The sequence below is a fragment of the Phaethon aethereus genome (genome assembly GCF_964289735.1).
Source record: "Phaethon aethereus genome assembly, chromosome: 10".
NCBI classification, from domain to species: Eukaryota; Metazoa; Chordata; class Aves; order Phaethontiformes; family Phaethontidae; genus Phaethon; species Phaethon aethereus.
The window spans coordinates 4838017-4854906 of record NC_138586.1 but is presented as its reverse complement, the minus strand read 5'-3'; the positions used below and the strand labels follow the sequence as shown (position 1 = coordinate 4854906).

At 50.8% G+C, this 16890-nt stretch overlaps 1 protein-coding gene across 1 annotated transcript in view; it reads left to right on the top strand.

Annotated features, from left to right (window-relative positions):
* The window catches only part of GAB3 (GRB2 associated binding protein 3), a gene marked incomplete at its 5' end in the record, with an annotated part of 65028 nt that overhangs the window by 42011 nt on the left and 6127 nt on the right, over window positions 1–16890 (top strand). Inside the window, 4 exons of the mRNA XM_082004171.1 lie at window positions 5517–5820; window positions 13076–13292; window positions 13737–14215; window positions 16814–16866. Coding sequence (XP_081860297.1) covers window positions 5517–5820; window positions 13076–13292; window positions 13737–14215; window positions 16814–16866 — 1053 coding nt within the window. The remainder of the gene's footprint in view (window positions 1–5516; window positions 5821–13075; window positions 13293–13736; window positions 14216–16813; window positions 16867–16890) is intronic.

Genomic DNA, 16890 nt, shown 5'->3' with positions numbered 1-16890 from the left:
TCAGAAGTGGCTCTGGAATTCCCAAAGTGAAAAATTCAGGAGCAAGAAGAAAACACTGATAGCTTGTGTTGCACAGCGCAACATGCTGGCGTCCAACCAATGCTGCTGCAAATTCTTTCTTCCTTTCGGCACTGACTGAACTATTCCACTTACAAAGGGCAGATGAAAATTGTTCTATATTTATGTTGGCTTTTGTCTGATTGTAGTTGTGCTTCTCCCTAACGCCAACAAATCTTTGGAGGACTTGTAAACGTATCATCATCATATCATTCCTTCATCAAGAAGGAACTAATTTCAAGAGGCACCCAAATAAATGTAAGATTTCTTCTGGACACGTAGATCCTTTCCGTAGCGTTAGCAAGGAGCCTAGGCTGAATCCGGGGATCGGTTCCTATTTGAGTATATAGGTTACTTCACCTCAACCATGGGAGCGCAATCTTTCACCCTTAAATTGATCCAAATTCTCTTGTAGATTTGGTAGTGTACACAGCCCCAGACTAAATATTGTCAGATATATTGGCTTTGATCAGCTGAAATAAATCCCTCCTTGCCGCAGCCCCACCACTCGGGTCCTGCTGGCTCCGCGGGTGCCTCGCTGGCCACAGGCCGCTGCGGGGGCTCGAAGGTGCTCTCTGGCCCGCTACCGGCACCCGTGGCAAACACAGAAGCTGGTCCTCTGGGCACAGCTCACGGTAATAGCGACCGTGCCTTAAAAACTGTGAGGAGGAAGGTATTGCAGCAGCACCAGGGTGCAGGTTGATGGTGCACACCGTGCCGCCGGGACTGGAGGTACCACGGGGTGCTGGCACGGCACACCCTTCCCCAGCGAGGGGTCTGCGAGCCGTGGGGAGCCCCCTCCGGCGCCAGGCAGGTGCTCAGCGCCTTGCGTCATGGTGCTGGCACAGGCTCAGCTTCTCGTTTGGGTGAGGGATGGGCAAGGGGAGGAAGGCACACGCCGCGTCCTGGTCTGTGGGAGAAGGTCACAGGGATAGCGGGAAGAACCGTAACAGGGGAGGGAGGAGGCAGGCTTGTAAATGGTAAAAAGAAAACTATGAAGGCTGGGAGGTACCAGGCACCCTCTGCGCCTCTGGCCGGGGCTGAGGAGCCCCAGCCCCTGCCCCAGAAGAGTCGACTGTGTAGTACACAAGCTGCCCGGGTCCCTGCGAGCTTAAAGCTGCTGCCGCCATCCTGTCTGGCCAAGGCCTGCCCCAGCTGGGCTCCCAGCGACTCCAGCGTGCTGCATCCCCTTCCCCTGGGGAAAGGAGACGTGTAGCTCATTGCAGGCAAATGCCAGGAAAATGAGGAGAGGATATTTGACTCTTGGAGATAAAAGCCTCATGCGGACAGGTGTGCCAAAACCCCTGTTTTGCCTACGCCACGAGGCAGGGCGAGTCCTGTGTATTGGCAATGGCAAACCTCCTGTCTGTTTGCAGGCTCAGTGCATTGCGCACTCAGCATTATAGGATAAGCAAAAATGTTTTGCAGTACAACATTTTGCAAGTAAAGGCACATATCAGTGAAAGATTCAGCATGGAAGTGAGCCATTCGGGGGAGACAGTGATGGGACTGGTTGTTAAATGGAAGAAGAGGTGCAAAAGATGGTCCTTCAGCCCCACCCACGCAGGTAGCTATGTCAGTAGCCGATGCCACTTTCCTCCTGGAGAGTGGAGGGGAAAAAAAGGAGCCTGGAGAGGCAAGGTGCAAGGGCACGGTGTGCGTGGATGCAGTTCGATGGTGGAAGAAAGCTGCTGTTAACAGCAAGCACCCAGGGAAGACCTGGTCCCATCCCCTCCCACCCTCTCCCTGGTGCTGGCCTGCCTGCGCCCAGGCGAGGCTGGGTGCTGGGGCACCAGGCTGGCAGCGCTCCCCACTTCCCAGCGTGGGATGAGGCGGTTTCCGCTGGTTTTGCTCTCCCTTTGGTGGCAAGCAAGGAGCAGCCCCGGCACGGGGCAGCAGGCGAGCTCTCCGGGTGGTGCCGGCAAACTCCCCATCGGCCAGGCTGCTCCATCGCCCTGCGCCGCTGCCACCCTGCCATGGCACCCGCACTGGTTTCAAGGGCGGCTGAGCGCTTAAACGTCTTTGAAGGTCTGAGCCTGCGAGTGCTGATTCACCCGCGCTGCTGACTCAGGCTGCGCCTGTTCAGAGGCTGCCGCCCGCGGCGCCTCTCCCTCCCCGCGGCTCCGGGTCCAGCGGCAGCGTGGGCAGGGTGTTTGCGTTGGTCCCCGCAGCTCACAGCGAGGTACCACCGTCGGTTTCGGAGCACACTAATATTGGGGGCAATGAGCGGCGGCTGCCAAGGGCTGTTAGCTTGTCCGAGCTTGCGGTATCGCCAAAGGGCAGTTCCTCTGTCCCCCTCCGCCCCCCACCCTCCTGCACGTTTCCCACAGCTCGTGTGTTACCCCCACAAGAAAACACCGCGCTGTTTTCAGCCAGACCGGGGCTGGCTGGCTGCACGGGCCCTGCCGGGAGGGCAGCCATGCGGGAGATGGAGAGGCGAGGCCCACCCTTCCCAAGGGCAGTGCAGATTTCAGCAGCTATCTGGCATTATTTCCCCTCAGCCCTGTTTTCACGTCTGCCCAGCTGTGATAGCCAGTGTTTTCTCACACAGCCTCGGCCCTGCTCTCCTCTCCCATCACAAGCCGGGGACCTCTCCGTCTCCAGTCTCACAGCACCAGCCAGATGATAAGCCTGATCAAATTGTGTATCTGCAGAAAAACAGATTATTGGGCAGCTTCTCGGCTAGTGCACACCCAAAGCCCGCAGAGCCACAGCCCCTCGCACCACGCTGAAGCCAGCCTTCGCCTCCAAGCAGAGGCACCGTATGCTTTTCCCAAAGCGCACCTGCAGTTTTCTCTTTCCTCTCACTGGGTGCCCAGGTTGTGCTGAAACTACAGACTCCTTTAGACTCCTGAAAACTAAAATGCTATGGAAATGGGGACAGGTACTGAGCCATCCTGCCTAAGGGTGTTGTTCCGGCCACTGGGCATGTCATCCTGAGCTGTCCCTGGCCTTGGGGCTGAGCTCCCACCTCCCCACAGCTGCATGGGTGCCAGCCAGGCAGGGTGTCCCCAGCTGCTGCTGCTGCTGCTGCTGCTGCTGCTGCTGCTCTCCCATCATGTCACGTCACATCACGTCACGTCACGTCCCGTCCCGTCCCATCCCCTTCTTTCCCCCCGCAGTTTGCTCATGTGCAGGTGATTTCCACCCAATTTCCATCAGAAGGAGCCAAGTGTATTTAAGCTGCAGGGCTGGCAGCCTTGGGAAAAGGAGTGAGAATTGGTTTTGCAAGTCTTGGGGGAGAGCGGATGGGCCCTTCCGCTCCCTGCCTTAGCAGCCTGTTTCTCTGGGAAGCAAAGGAGCGGGGCTTGTTTGGCTTATACCTCCTGGAGCATTTCTCTTTTGTTGTTTCGGGGTGAGAGTGTGTTGGGGGATGTGACCTTTCTGTCCTGATGCATCTGCGGGGTGCACATTAAGCCTGTGCAGCACCTGGATTGCAGGTGGCAGAGGTGTGGACTCTTTCTGGGACTATGCATGTGAGGTACCTGCCGGGCTGTGTTCCGTTGTTGAAGCTTGCTAGTCAGGAAAGTGCTTTCTGCATTAAACACTTTTCCTTTGTTTCTATTTCCTTTGGGGGGGTGGGTTCTTTTTTCCTGGCTCCCACAAAATTAGGCTTGTCTGAGGTACTTCAGTAAGCTGTTATCTCTAGCTGCTTTCAACAGAGACCAAATCACTTTCAAACCTCAACAGGCCATGAGGGCAAGACTTAATTTTCTTTGTGCAATACACTTTGCACCTCACCTCTGCTTCCTGTTTGTTCCTAAGGTGACCCCCTCTCTGAAATCCCTTCCTTTACACGGGCTGATGGATGGTTTTTCAGCCTTGCAAGAGCTCCCTCTATGATATTTCATTATCTGGTCACCGTATATTGTTTTGGATGAATCTTTTGCTTTCAAAATAGATTATGGTACTGACAGGCTGAACAGACTTACACGTAGATAAATTTTTGGATGAATACCGACAGACTGTGAAAACCCTGCTGCACTGCAAAGAAATGTCTTTTGAGTAGAAAAAAATGCTTTTTCTTTACAAATGATTGTTGCTATTTTTTGTTGATCATTTTAACCATCACCATGCCCATGGGAACTCAGTATTGAAATCTGTAGTGCCTGTATTGATTCTAAACTGTGCCAGCACGGACTTACATCTTAGTGAAAACATCCTGAACTGTTATTTTGCCTTAAGGCCAAATGGTTTGCTGTCTTTAAACTGACAGATAGGTCTGTTCTTTGCAAAATGAGCACGATTTTTAACTTGGACACAAGCTATCACCCAGGTTTACGTTGTTGTGACAAGTCATTTTGCAAAGAGCACTTGAATAAGACTTAGGTAGGGAGGCTGTGGTCATTGTTGTTCAGGTGTTTCTTAATGAACTTTTAACTCTTATGAAGGCAATTAAACAGCCAGTGGCTGTATAGCTATTGCAGGTACCTGGGCAGTGTGTGAGCCCCTGCACCTTTCCGGGGCAGCTGCAGCCTTAGCTTCAGCTGCTCCCTGGCAGCCACCCCGGCCTTGCTGGTTTGACTTTATCCAACGCGGTTTTTATGGAGTTTGGTAAGCAGGAATCTCCTAATGTCTTATTGCAGCTTTTCTCTGTGGAGCAGAGGTCGGGGTGGATTTCTTCTGGCCCTCGAAGTGCGTTGGTGACAGCTGTAATCAACACAGAGGCGCTTAGAATGCTGATGAACAAAAACAGCTGCTGGAAAAAAAAAAATGTTATTTTGTTCCTAGAAACTTGCATATAGCTTTATAAAGTGACGCTGCATCTTAGTCCTGCCAGGACTTCATTTAAGCCTGTATGGGACCCATAGCTTCAGTCACAAGGATCTGAAACACATCAGTGCTTACCAGGTTTGGTGTGGGTTGACAGTCACTCCACACGGTGTCTGTGTAAACAGACATCCTTCTGTAAGGTTTGAAAGTTTCCTGTTTAACTTTTTAGCTCTACAATTCCCTTAAGGTTTGTTCTGGGCTTTCAGAAGTAACTAACAGCTCGTTAACAGCTTTTTATTAGCACTGAAAACCATTGGAGGGAAGCTGCACTGGTCATCTGGAGCCCTTGGCTTTGCTGGGCAAAAGGTATTTGTTGCCAGATATTAGCTCATGTACTGCAACACAGGGTGCAGTCCTAGGTGTTTTCATTTCACAAAGAAAAATATGTTATAATCTCTTCTGTAGATGAGATGGTGAAGTATCAGATCATTTCGATTACACCATGCTGGCAGGCTGAGGGTCAGAGGAGGGGAGAAGTCTTGCTCCTCTTAACCTCCAAAGGGACAATCCTCTGCCTTTTTTCCTATCATCACAAATGCAAGCTGATAGCAAGCACTTCAAATCAAGGTCACAATTTTGCCAGTTTATCAAACCAACTATAAAACCTAAGAGAGAATAAGCATGTGTGGGCTGATTGATATATTATGTGGTTGGCACTAAAAAGGCCCTGCTTTTGCCATTTGCAGGCATGGCGGAAGCGCTGGTTCGTGCTGCGCAGAGGCCGCATGAGCGGGAACCCAGATGTGCTGGAGTACTACAGGAACAACCACTCCAAAAAGCCCATTCGGATCATCGACCTCAACGAGTGTGAAGTGCTGAAGCATTCGGGGCCCAACTTCATCAAGAAGGAATTTCAGAACAACTTCGTCTTCATTGTGAGAACCACCTACCGCACCTTCTACCTGGTAGCCAAAACTGAGGAGGAGATGCAGATCTGGGTGCACAACATCAGCCAGATCTGTAACTTTGGACATCTAGAAGATGGCACAGGTAGGATCATGCTCATCTTGGGGATTGGGAGGATGATCTGTGTCTGGGCTCCTCCACAGCAGCACCAGGGATGAGAGCAAGCATGGACCTTGGTGCCTGGTTGGGCTGGGCAGGTGGTCTGGGACTCTGTTTCCTATAGCTCTGCACAGCACTGAGGTGCTGCTAAACCCTGATTTGAAAGTTATCGGGGATCTCATTTCTGCTGGGTAGAACTAATAGCTGGCTGCTTGGTCTCACTTAGCTTTCCTGCTAGAATAAACAGCAGATCCTTAATAAGAAAAGGTACTGTTTATGTGAAAAACTGACTGACTGTTATCTTCTGGGGCCGTTTATTTCATTACATGTCCCATATTTATTTAGTTTGGCTTAACATAAGACACCTGTTCCAGGAAAGTGTCCTGCAAAAGTTGTGTTTTCTCAGGCTTTGCTGGATGTGGAATATGCACAGACTTGGGTGTATATGTACATACATAAATCAATGACAAAAATACTGAGTTGTCTTCTCTTATTAATGAGAAGAAAAATAAAGAAAAGGCAGAGGACAGGAGAGTGTTAGAAGTGTGTGTCTAGACTTAAAAGATGGTCCCGCCAGTGAAGCATAAAGTCAACCTGTTTTGCCAGGACCTACACCTGTATATACTCAGTAGGGTGAATTTCTTGGAAAGCTTCCAAGAATTAACCACTCTGAGATGGATGTAGCCAGTAATTAAAGTCGGGACCTGTATCATCATTAACTTACCTTTCAAATGAGACAATCGGGCTCAGATAACAGCAATCTGTCTTTCCCTTGACATTTCCAAGGGGCAGATACAGCAGCAATTTGAGAGCTTCATAGGAAGTGAGTCAGAACAAAGACCTTCACAGCGATAAAAGCCAGTGCAAGAGCAGAAGAGGGTGGTGATGGAGGGGCTCCATCCCAAGGGCAGTAATTTGTTTGGGGCTATCATAGCGTGGCCGGGCAGATTATGCTGCCTTGGTCCCTGTGCTGCTGCACTCTGGCTGCTGCTGGTGTCTGCAACTGCCGCGTGGCCTTGCCTTGTAACTTAAAAGGAAACAAACAGCCATGATGAGACGTTTTATTTTAATCTATGCTGGTTCCTGGCCTTCTTTAATCTTCTCTTCAGTAGTTTATTCTGCAGGGAAATGGGAGTGGAAAGAGCACTGCAGTGGTCCTGTTACAAATGTGATGTCTGCTCTTTTCCCATTTCCTTTAGAGACCACCAGGAAAACGGGCTGACATATTTTCATGTGCCAGTGCAAACTGCCTGTGAATGCAACTTGCAAACTAGAGCTGGTAACTTTGAGGGATTGGAGTCAATAGCCTGTTGGGGCTTGGATGTAGTTAGGGATATTCAGTAACTCCCTCCCTACTGATCTGCCTTTGTTGACAGAGGTGTTGCTCTTGCATTGCTGCTTCTGGTGCAGTATTATTTTAGATACACTTTTACCAGTTACTCTGAAATGAAGGTAAGTCTTTCCACGCAAAACAGAAAAGGGAAAAATAATTTTTGACTCTCAAATGTCTATGCAGACTTCTGCTGGCACTGTGCTGAGGATGTGCCTAGGGAGATGTGATCTGTGGCAGAGGAACTACGTCAGCAGCTGTCCCAGGGTAGATGCATTTATAGTGGGAAACGTCTGTTCTGTTATGCTGGTACAGCGCAGCATTTCTTGTAAGACTTACACATGGGCAATACTCAGAGTATTACACAGTGGTATTTCTCTCCCAGCAAAGATTGCCAGTGCAGACACTGATGGAAGAGAAGTGAAAGCTCTTGCTGTGGCAGTTGAGAAAGCTGACATCCCAGCTTTCTGCTCTGTTCAAGGTGGATATTATCCTCCAAGAAGTTCAACAGTGCAGAGCATTAGCCTTCGTTCAGTATAAACTCTGGCACCTGAATTTACAGCCCTCATCACAGACCATGTAAGCTAAGCTTCCAGACATGCACTTATATCTCTAATGGCGAAGAGCTTGTAAGATCTCCTATTTATCCTGCAGTTCCTGCTGGTGAGGTCAGGTTTGGGGTGTATTCAGGTCAGGCTGCAGGGCATGTTCAGATCCTCTGATTTAAATCTGCACAGTTCCACAGGTTGCGCATCACGTTTCAAACAGTTACAAATTGCTTCAGCTTTTTGAAAGCACCTAAATCCCCCAAGAACCTATAGGTTTAAACAAATTACCCTTAAAAATTAACATAAGAAGAGAAAAGCTCTATTAAATGCCATATGCTTTTTTTAACTTGAATGCTACTGTGTTAAAAAATAATAGTCCTTGAAATGAATCATCAAAAGAAAGACACATCAATTGCAAGAAATTTTAATAAGCTGTTCTGTGTATTAAAATGAATCTCAAAGCCGATACTATATTGTGAAATCAATCACTCTTAATCCTTGCATCTCTGAAAATTTGCTGTGACTTTGAGGCCAAAACCAAATCTGCTGCTTTTTCTGCTTAATGCACAGAAAGTGCGGCCACGGGCTTACACAGTGACTCAGCTGTAAACAGCGTCCCGTCGTTCCCAGTTAGTCCCTTCCAGTAGCAAAGAAGCTGGACAAGCAGCCAGGTCCTAGTCATCAGAGGCCCCCGGTCTGACGTGTAAGCAGCCAGACAGACCGAAGTTAGCAAAACCGCGGCTGGCCCTGGCAGGACAGCGCTTTAGGCAACAAGAGAGGGGACGGCTGAGAGACGGAGGCGAAGTGCAAGCTCCAGGCAGATGTCAGGAAGCACCTGGGAGGGCAGCTGTCGGGAAGGACTTGCCAGCAGCCACCAGTGCGCCGTGGCACTCGGCTGCCACAAGAAACTGCGCGGCTGGCGGTGCTGGAAATGGCGGGGGAGCCGGCACCCTCAGGGGAGCCGGCTGCAGGAGGGAGGAAGAGGCCTCTCTCCCTATTTCCCTGTCATTTCTATGTAAAATCTTGCTTCCACCTCTGGTGAAGGCTCCCAATGGAGCGGTCATTTCCCAACCCCACAGTGGCCGTGCAGGGGATGGAGAGGAGGCTTGGGCCAAATGGCTGGGCAGGGCAGGGCAGGGCGTGAAATGAAGTGGCTATGGAACATCATGGGCACACTTTATCCCATATGCAAGCTGAAACCATGATTAACTGACACAACGCAAAACAGCAGCTTTTCATCGCAGAAACTGCTGTGAAAGTTCTTCAGCCTTTTTCATTAGGAAGCCTTACTTTTAAAGATTGTAGCTGTGCATTGGATGCTCCCCCAGAACATGCCTTGGCAGGCAGCTCCTCAGCACAAGAGGGACCTTTTGTCTTGGGTTCCCTCTTCATTTCTTCCACAGGGTCCAGGTAGTGTTCCACATCCCTTGTAAACACCTTGCTCCTTCTGGGTGCAGCCCTTACCTGAAGGTCCCTGCTGATCTCCATCGCTCCCCTGTTGCGCTACTCTCTCCCACAGCACCCAGGGCCACAGTGGAGCCTGATGGTCCTGGGGAGACCCCCTTGCTGGTGCCCTCCCTGCGCAGGGCATGGACCAGGATGTCGGCAGGGTCACCCTAAGCGACAGGTTACCCTTGGGTCCCCCTTGGCTGCTAGCAGTTGGATTAGAGCATTTCTGTTCCTCCACCTCTCCCTCACCTCTGGTTGCTCTGTTGTTCACATCCATGCTTGCCCATAGCTGGCACCTTCTCCCTTTGTGCCTGCTCCTCTGATGGTTTATTTGCCTCCTTAAATGTCTCTCCCTTTTTTTTTCCCCTTTTGCCTACATGCACAGACCCTGCCATGGCACTGGGTTGGTTTGATTCCCGAGGACCTTGCTGCAGCCACACCGGGGAGCATCTCCCCCAGCCAGGGCAGCATGCCGGGAGCAAGGGGAGCCAGGAGCACCGCACTGAGGGGCTGCCCGGCGGGTCTGTGCTCTCCCTGCAGAGACGTTTTCTCCTGAGTGTCTTCACTTTATTTTCCCCCTCTGCTCCCGTACAAAATGGGGTGGGGGCAGAGTCCCCACTTGCTCACCACAGCGCCTGGCCTTTGCAGAGGAGTTCAGGGGAGGTGTGATGGCTCCTTCCAGCCCATGCTGGACGACAGGCACTGGGGCTACTCCCTCCACACTCCCCTCTCAGCGGGAGGAAATCCCTTCTCTGCTGCACAGACTCAAGGCTGCTCTTTAACGTTGGGCTCTGGCCCCTGGCCAGGAGGGCTGGGTGGCATTATCTACCTCCCTGGTACGGCCATGCAGCCTGGTGGGGGTTTGCTGTGAGCAGGACCCCCCCCTATTTCACTGTGTCGCTGCACTGCTGTTGCACTGTAATCATTTTTGGAGAGCGGGCTGGGGCCTGTAGCAGGAGGAAGAAGCCTTCTGTTTCTCCAAGCAATGGCCCTTCATTGATGGGGAAAGTCATTGCAGAGGATGCTCCACGTCCTCCATGGTGACTCTCCCTGTCAATGCAGGGCAGAGATTTTTTGGGTTAGTACCCACCGAAGCAGTTATTTTGGCAGCTGAAGCTGCCCGCTGTCTCTCTGGCAAAGGGGAGGGCAGGCACCAAATCTATTCTCTGCCTTCTCACTGTCGAAAATGGCCATGCATAATTTATTCTACCCAGCTGCTGCCGCGGTACAACTTTAATGCATGCTGATTCGGTTACCAGCAGAGCTGGCAGGGGCCGGGCCGGTCTGTTAGGAGCTGGCTACAGGTCCCTGAGCCCCTGAAGGTTAGAAAAGGGCAGGTCTGCGCTGTCCCCATCCCTCCCTCCTGCTCACAACGGTTGCCATGTGGTCTGCAGCTCGCAGCCTTTCCTAATGGGATAATCCGTGGCTAAACCCTGCAAGTACCAGATGGAGTTCAGGCCTGTTCATCCTCTGTGTTAATAATCCAGAATGTCATTAATTTCTCTTTCTTATGCATTGTGGTGGGGTTTAGTTGGGGGTTTTTTGTTTCATGTTTTTTAAATGTGGTCAGATGGTGATGTGAACATGCTTTTCTGAGATCCCTACGGAGATAGCCCGGTGCATATTTGATCATCCTCAGTTCGCAAGACAGCACTCTGAGTCCAAGGTTTGAAAGCAGAGTTACCATCAGGGCCAGCCCAATGAACACGAGAAAAGTTATTTTTCAGATGGGAAGGCTGCAGCCCTCAGCTCTGCTTTGCAAATACGAAACCCTGTAAAAGCTGTTTCTTCCAGATGCTCGCTGCTGAAATCCTGCTGCTATAAGCACCTGCTCAAATTAAGCAAAAGCTTTGCTTAAGCTCAAATTTAAGCACATGCTTATGTACTTTGCTGTCCTGGGGTCCACCACCGCACCAGACCCCCAAAGTAAACAGGAGGAAGCAGCAGTGAGTCAGCGCTGGTAGATGGGAAGGAAAGAGGTGGCTCCTTCCCCAGTTCAAAGGGATGAGGTGTGGGGTAGTGCGGGGAGAAAAGATCCGCTGTGTTACGCTGCTTCTGACTGAGATCAGAAGGGTGACAGGGTGAAGCCCACGGTGGCTGGTGGGGAAGTCTGGGTCACTGGAGGGTTTTGTTTGTGTTTAGTGATGTTGCTGCCTAACACCCAAGTTTTGGCAGCCCTCTCCGTCCCTCCTGACCTGCTTGCACATATACCTAGCACCTCCCAGGGTTGAGAAGTGACTATAACAACCCAGTACAGTGCCAAGGCTTGTTGCTGTGTTGAGCTGAGGACTAGATGGAACCTGCCAGAGGATCTCAGGACCTCACTGCACAGTGCAGGATCTGGCCCACAGTGTGCATGTAGAGGGTCAGGGGCTTGTTCCCAGCATTTCCAGCAAATTTTGGGTATCAGCGTTAGAGAAATCTGCCTTCTTGCTACACTTTGAAGGCATGTTTATGCTTAGTTTGGTTTTATCAGCCATAGCTGATTTCTTGTGGTTTTTTTGCTGTGGGGTTTTTAATTTTGAAGAAGTTTTTTGCAGCTTTGATGCAGGCAGTGTCTGAGCTTCAGCCAAGAGAGATGGGTACCCACTGCTGAGCCCGCAGGTGTCGGGGACAGCTGGGGCGCCCAGCGAGCACTGCCTGGTCCCCGCGCAGCCCTGGTGAGGGAACCGCCACACAGCAACCTGAAACTTCATCAGAAAAATCATATTCTCTATCTGAGGGCTTGTGCTCCTGGTGCCGCTGTCTGAGCTCGCCACCAGGAGCAGATGCCTTTGGGGAGCTGCTCTGCAAAGACACCCCAGGCCCTTCCCACTCCACAGCTGCCCATGGAGGGAGGTCCGACTTGCACCGAGGACTCAATTTTTGAGTCAAAATGCCCCAAGAGCTGGGCCGGAGGCTGTGCTTAACCTTAAGCCTGCGCAGCGCAGCTATCACTCCTTCATCCCTCCTGCCCAGCATCCCCAGCAGGGACAGAGGCTGGGAGAGCAACAGAACCAGACTTGTCCCCACTGCCTGGCGGTGCTCGGGCCAGAGGGGTACGAGTGCCTTGGCTGTATGCTGCTGGTGAAGGGTGGCCTTGGTGGTCAGAGACGAACCCGGAGCTGAGTAGGTGGCCAGCCCTGTGCAGCCGCGGCCAGCCCCACTGCCTGCAGCCCAGACCCACTCCTCTCCCCACCGCCAGCCCTCTCTGTGCTGGGGGGGAGTGGAGTGTTATGCCCAGGGAAGGAGGGAGCAGGGAAGGTGTCACTGAGCACAGGCTCCCCTGTGCCTTGTGGCCTCCAGAAAAGTAGTGTCCCTTTTCTCAGCAGAGCCAACGAGCCTCCAGCTGGGCAATAACAGCTATACCACAGCTCTCATGGCTTTGATGTCCAGCCCAAGAAGGCATAAGGAGTTTGCAGACAAGTTCAGAGATGCAACAATCTGGCTACTCCATGAGCTGCAAAGCTCAGTTTTGTCCACTGAGATCTAGAAAGTGGGAAGAAATCAATCCATTTCCTTGTTGCCATTAATTTGAAGTGTTGGAGATTAATAACTCATTATTTGCATTAGGTCCTAAAAAATACTTGATGAAACAGACTGCTCTGCCTCAGCACTTTCCTCAGCAGAGGCTGTCTTCATTACTGTCTGCAGGAGGGACGCTGCAGCCCTGCAGGAGTGGGGGACACCAGAGCAGGGGGCTCTGCACCTCCTGCAGCCCCTTGATTTGGTAGCTGGCTTGTCCAGCCTGGGCAGGGGGAGCAGCTGCAAAATCAGGCTTCCCTCTCCTGAGAATCAGTTTTTACCTTGGCCCAGTGCTGCTCTGGGGTGAAACATTGCTGGTGCAAAAGCAAGGTGGTGATGGCCAGGAGAGGCAGTGGGCCAGGGTGAGTCAGAGCTGTCCCTCAGCCAGGGCCATCCATTCTCATTGCAGGCTCAGTGGAGAGCCTGTCTCACACGACCTCGTCCCCGCAGCCATCGCCAGCCGCCTCCACCCATGCCTCCCGCATCGCCGATCCCTCCTTCTCAGTTGACCACGCCAGTGCTGATGCATCTGCCGCAGAGGAGACACCCAGCGAGTCAGAGTCAGTCTTCCTCCCCGACTACCTCTTCCTCTCCAACTGCGAGTCGGGCAAGCTCAGCCACAACAGGTAGGTCTGGGGTCTGCTAGATGCATCGGGCTGGAGCCACCCTCTGCCTGCCCTGTGATGCCCTGGGAAACTGGGGCAAACTGGTCCTTGAGTCCTGCCACTCAGGGTAGGCTCCCAAGCACAACAGGGGACCATCAGCCTAATCCAATGTACAGGGGGCTTTTCATAGCCCTGATGAGCAGTGAAGTGTCGTATGTTGGTCCCGTCCCTTTTCAGGGTGAGTGGCTGGGTACCTCACACATGGCCTCCCCTCCAGATGCCCTTTCTGCCTGGTGCTGCCCAAGGTGCTTAACAGAGTGCCCCATCCCACAGCCCAGCTCGGCGGGCACCTTCCACAGCCATAGGGAAGGGACAGGTTTTGTGCTTTTTCTTTGTGCTGTGCGCTTGATCACTTGCAACCAGGAGAAAAGGAAAGTGCAGGTCCTGACCTCTGTCTCTGTGCAGGTGTGACAGCTGGTCGAATTCGGACAGATCTCTGGAGCAAACCTCATCGGACGATGTTTTTGTCGACTCCTTGCAGTCCCAGCCCTCTTTGTACCTTGTACAGCCATCCAGTGCTGGCACTGTGCACCAGGACGGGGCCCCATTGGCAAATCCCAGCGCCGTGTCCAGGAACATAGACATTAGCGGGCCACCCAGTGACTTCTCCTCCTCTTCTCCACTGCTGGGGACGCCACTGACGCCAACCTTTCAGATTGACAAGAGCCAAAATGCGCTGCCCTATGGTGTAACCCAGCTGGACATCCTGTCCAACACACCCCCACCACGGCCGCCCAAGCCAACCCACTTCTCAGACAGGAGAGGGGATGAGGTGGGCGGCGGGGCCCTCCAGAACGGGCACGCAGGGATCTGCCGAGCTCAGGTCGCTCTGGTGCCCAGGAGGATCTCCTTGTCCAGCTTAGACAACGTGAGGAGTTGGAAAGGTGAGTGCATTTCTGAGAGCCAGTGAAGAAGGACTGGTGTGAGGAATGGAGCTGCCCAGGAGTGCGGAGCTGGTGCCCATCTCCAGCTGTGCTTCCCTGTCCTCCCCACTGCGAAATCATACACCGCCCAAAGCAACCTGAAATGCTTGTTTCAAACGAGTTAGCAAACAGGATTCAAACCTGTCCCTCACATTCAGCTCCTGCTCTGTCAAAGCCCCTCCGTGTGTACACATGGACAGCAATTTGCCTGTGATCTCTTCAGGGTGTCTCATGACTTGCTTGTTTTCCATGCCCCCTCCCACTCCGAAAAAGAAAGCAGTAGAAAAACAAAAATAAAAAGCCAGCCACTGAATCAGGCAATGCCAAACTCTCCATGCAGGTCAAAATATGGGCTTGTACATGGGAAATATCTTTGTAGATGTGCTGCTTCGCTACATCCAGTCCTTTCCACCACAGCATCGTGTATTTTCGCAGCTTAGAGTAAAGAATGGGAAGCCAGGGAGACGCTGGGGATGGGATGTAATCCCAGTTGAACCAGGGAATCTGTGTGTCCTTGAACAAATCCCACTCTGTCCTTGCACTTCAGTCAGGGTAGCCTGAAAACCTGCTGCAGAGCGAGACTCTGCTGCAAAGCAAGCTCTGCTCTGAGCTGAGGTGACTTACCCACTTGTTCTTGAAATGCCATCATCGCAAACAAAAGTAATGGTCAAAACCCCAGAATATCAAGGTGTCAAAGCCCAGCACATGCAGTATGAGAAAGTTTTGTTTTGTGGAGCCACAGAACAGAGGGAGGCAGCTGGAATACCTGGCTGAAAATCAAGTATTTTGCAGTGATGTGTCATTTTTTGATGAGGCAGAAAAGGTAGATTTTTAAGGACAAGCGTCTTTCAGACTCCTGTAGCTTGAATGACCAACTAGTGTTTGGGGCCGTTAGATCTCGCTCTTAAAGCTCAGAAGCTAAAGCAAGGAGACCTCTGTCCAGCCTGTTTATCAGCGTACAGACAATTCTTGGAAGCTTTCTGGAGAAACACCCATCAGCGGAATTGGTATTCTTAATTATCAGTTACATTTAGTTGCTCCCTGACAAGTGCTCCTCTTGCTTCTGCACACGTGCCGCTCTAACACCGCCAGTGCGCTTGAGACAGTTAATGTTCCCCCAACCCAATTTACGCCAAAATTTTAAGAGGATTAAGTGGCCAAATGTCATGTTCTGCTGCCGTGCTGCAAGGTTATCTCTGCCTGACAGGGGGCAGCAATGAATTAATAAGTGCTGCTATTTGTTCTTACCATAAGTGCAGCTGAAACTATTTGAAAGGTTAAACTCTGAATTAAAATGTGTTTAAGAAGAAAGATCAGAAAAAGAAGCAGGGAGAAAGCAGCTGTTCCTCACCAGCTCCCAGAGTGAGCCCACTCAAGTTATTTACTTCATTTTTTGCCCTTGGCAACCTGTAAAAGCTGAACAGATGTAGCTAACCCAGTGCAAAGGCAGTGTGTGCTGGTTGCAGTGCCATGAAGGGGAACAAGCTGTGCATGTGTAAGGCACCTGTATCCTGGCATGTGCCAGAGCATTGTGCTCGAATGTCTTTTTGCCAAAATAATACATAAATGTAGCTGTCCCAAGCCAGTGACTGTGTCTATCTGAATATCTATCCGCACTAACAGTATTGCTTTGTTCTTGTTTAGCACTTTTGCCTTCTATGCTGATCCTATCGCAAAGACCCCCAGTTGCAGTGCGGTATTGGCATCTCCACCATGAAAGCAGGGATTAACTGAATTAACAAGGTTGTAGGGTTTTAAGGCGTTCCCACAAAAAAGCCATTTTCTGCACAGAAAACTGTCTTCCAGAAAAGGATGGTAGTTGTAAGCATCTCTACTGCTGCTCTTCTATGTACTGAATGCTGGATTTCAGGGTTTTTTGCCTCTTACTTAAAAAATAATATTGACCTACACAAAGACAAGGCCAGCCTGCACAAGGGAACACTGAGACTGGTGACCTTTTCTCTGGCTGTTTGTTTCCCATCAGCTTGAGCCACTTGCACCACATCAGCCTTTCTGGGTGACAAAGAGAAGAATTTCTCTCCTACCATTACGTTCCCCCATGCACCCTCTGTACAATAACATGTGCTTCCCTGGCACCTTACGTAGGAGGCTTCTAAGTAACTTTCCAAACAATAATGAATTAATATTCCCTACAGTCCCTTTTCATATAATTTCCCCAATTTGACAGATGGGAAAACAGAGCGGGACTAGAGCAGGAGCTGGGTTTAAATTTTTGCTTGGTTGCTGGCTCTCCACACCACACCAGTCTTTCTCCCCAGCTGCTTGTGTTACAGGAAGCGTTGTTACAGCTGGATTATACATGAACATGTTCCTTGGTTTCATCATACTTAAAATAGATGTAATCGCTCTTGAAATGCAGCTGAGTTGGTTCTGGTCTTATGTGTCACTGAATTTCCTCATTTAGGATAAATACTAAGAGTTACAGAATTTTTGTAATTTTCTAAATATTTTAGAGCCATATGCTTTACTCCAGAAGTATCTCCATAATGTTGCACTGCTTTATCACATTTTTAATCACTTTTTTTTTCCTTGCGGCAGACATGGAAGGCAGTTCCTTAAGAAGTCGGGATAAGAGGCTTAGCTTGAATTTGGTAAGTACTCTGCTTGCATAAATC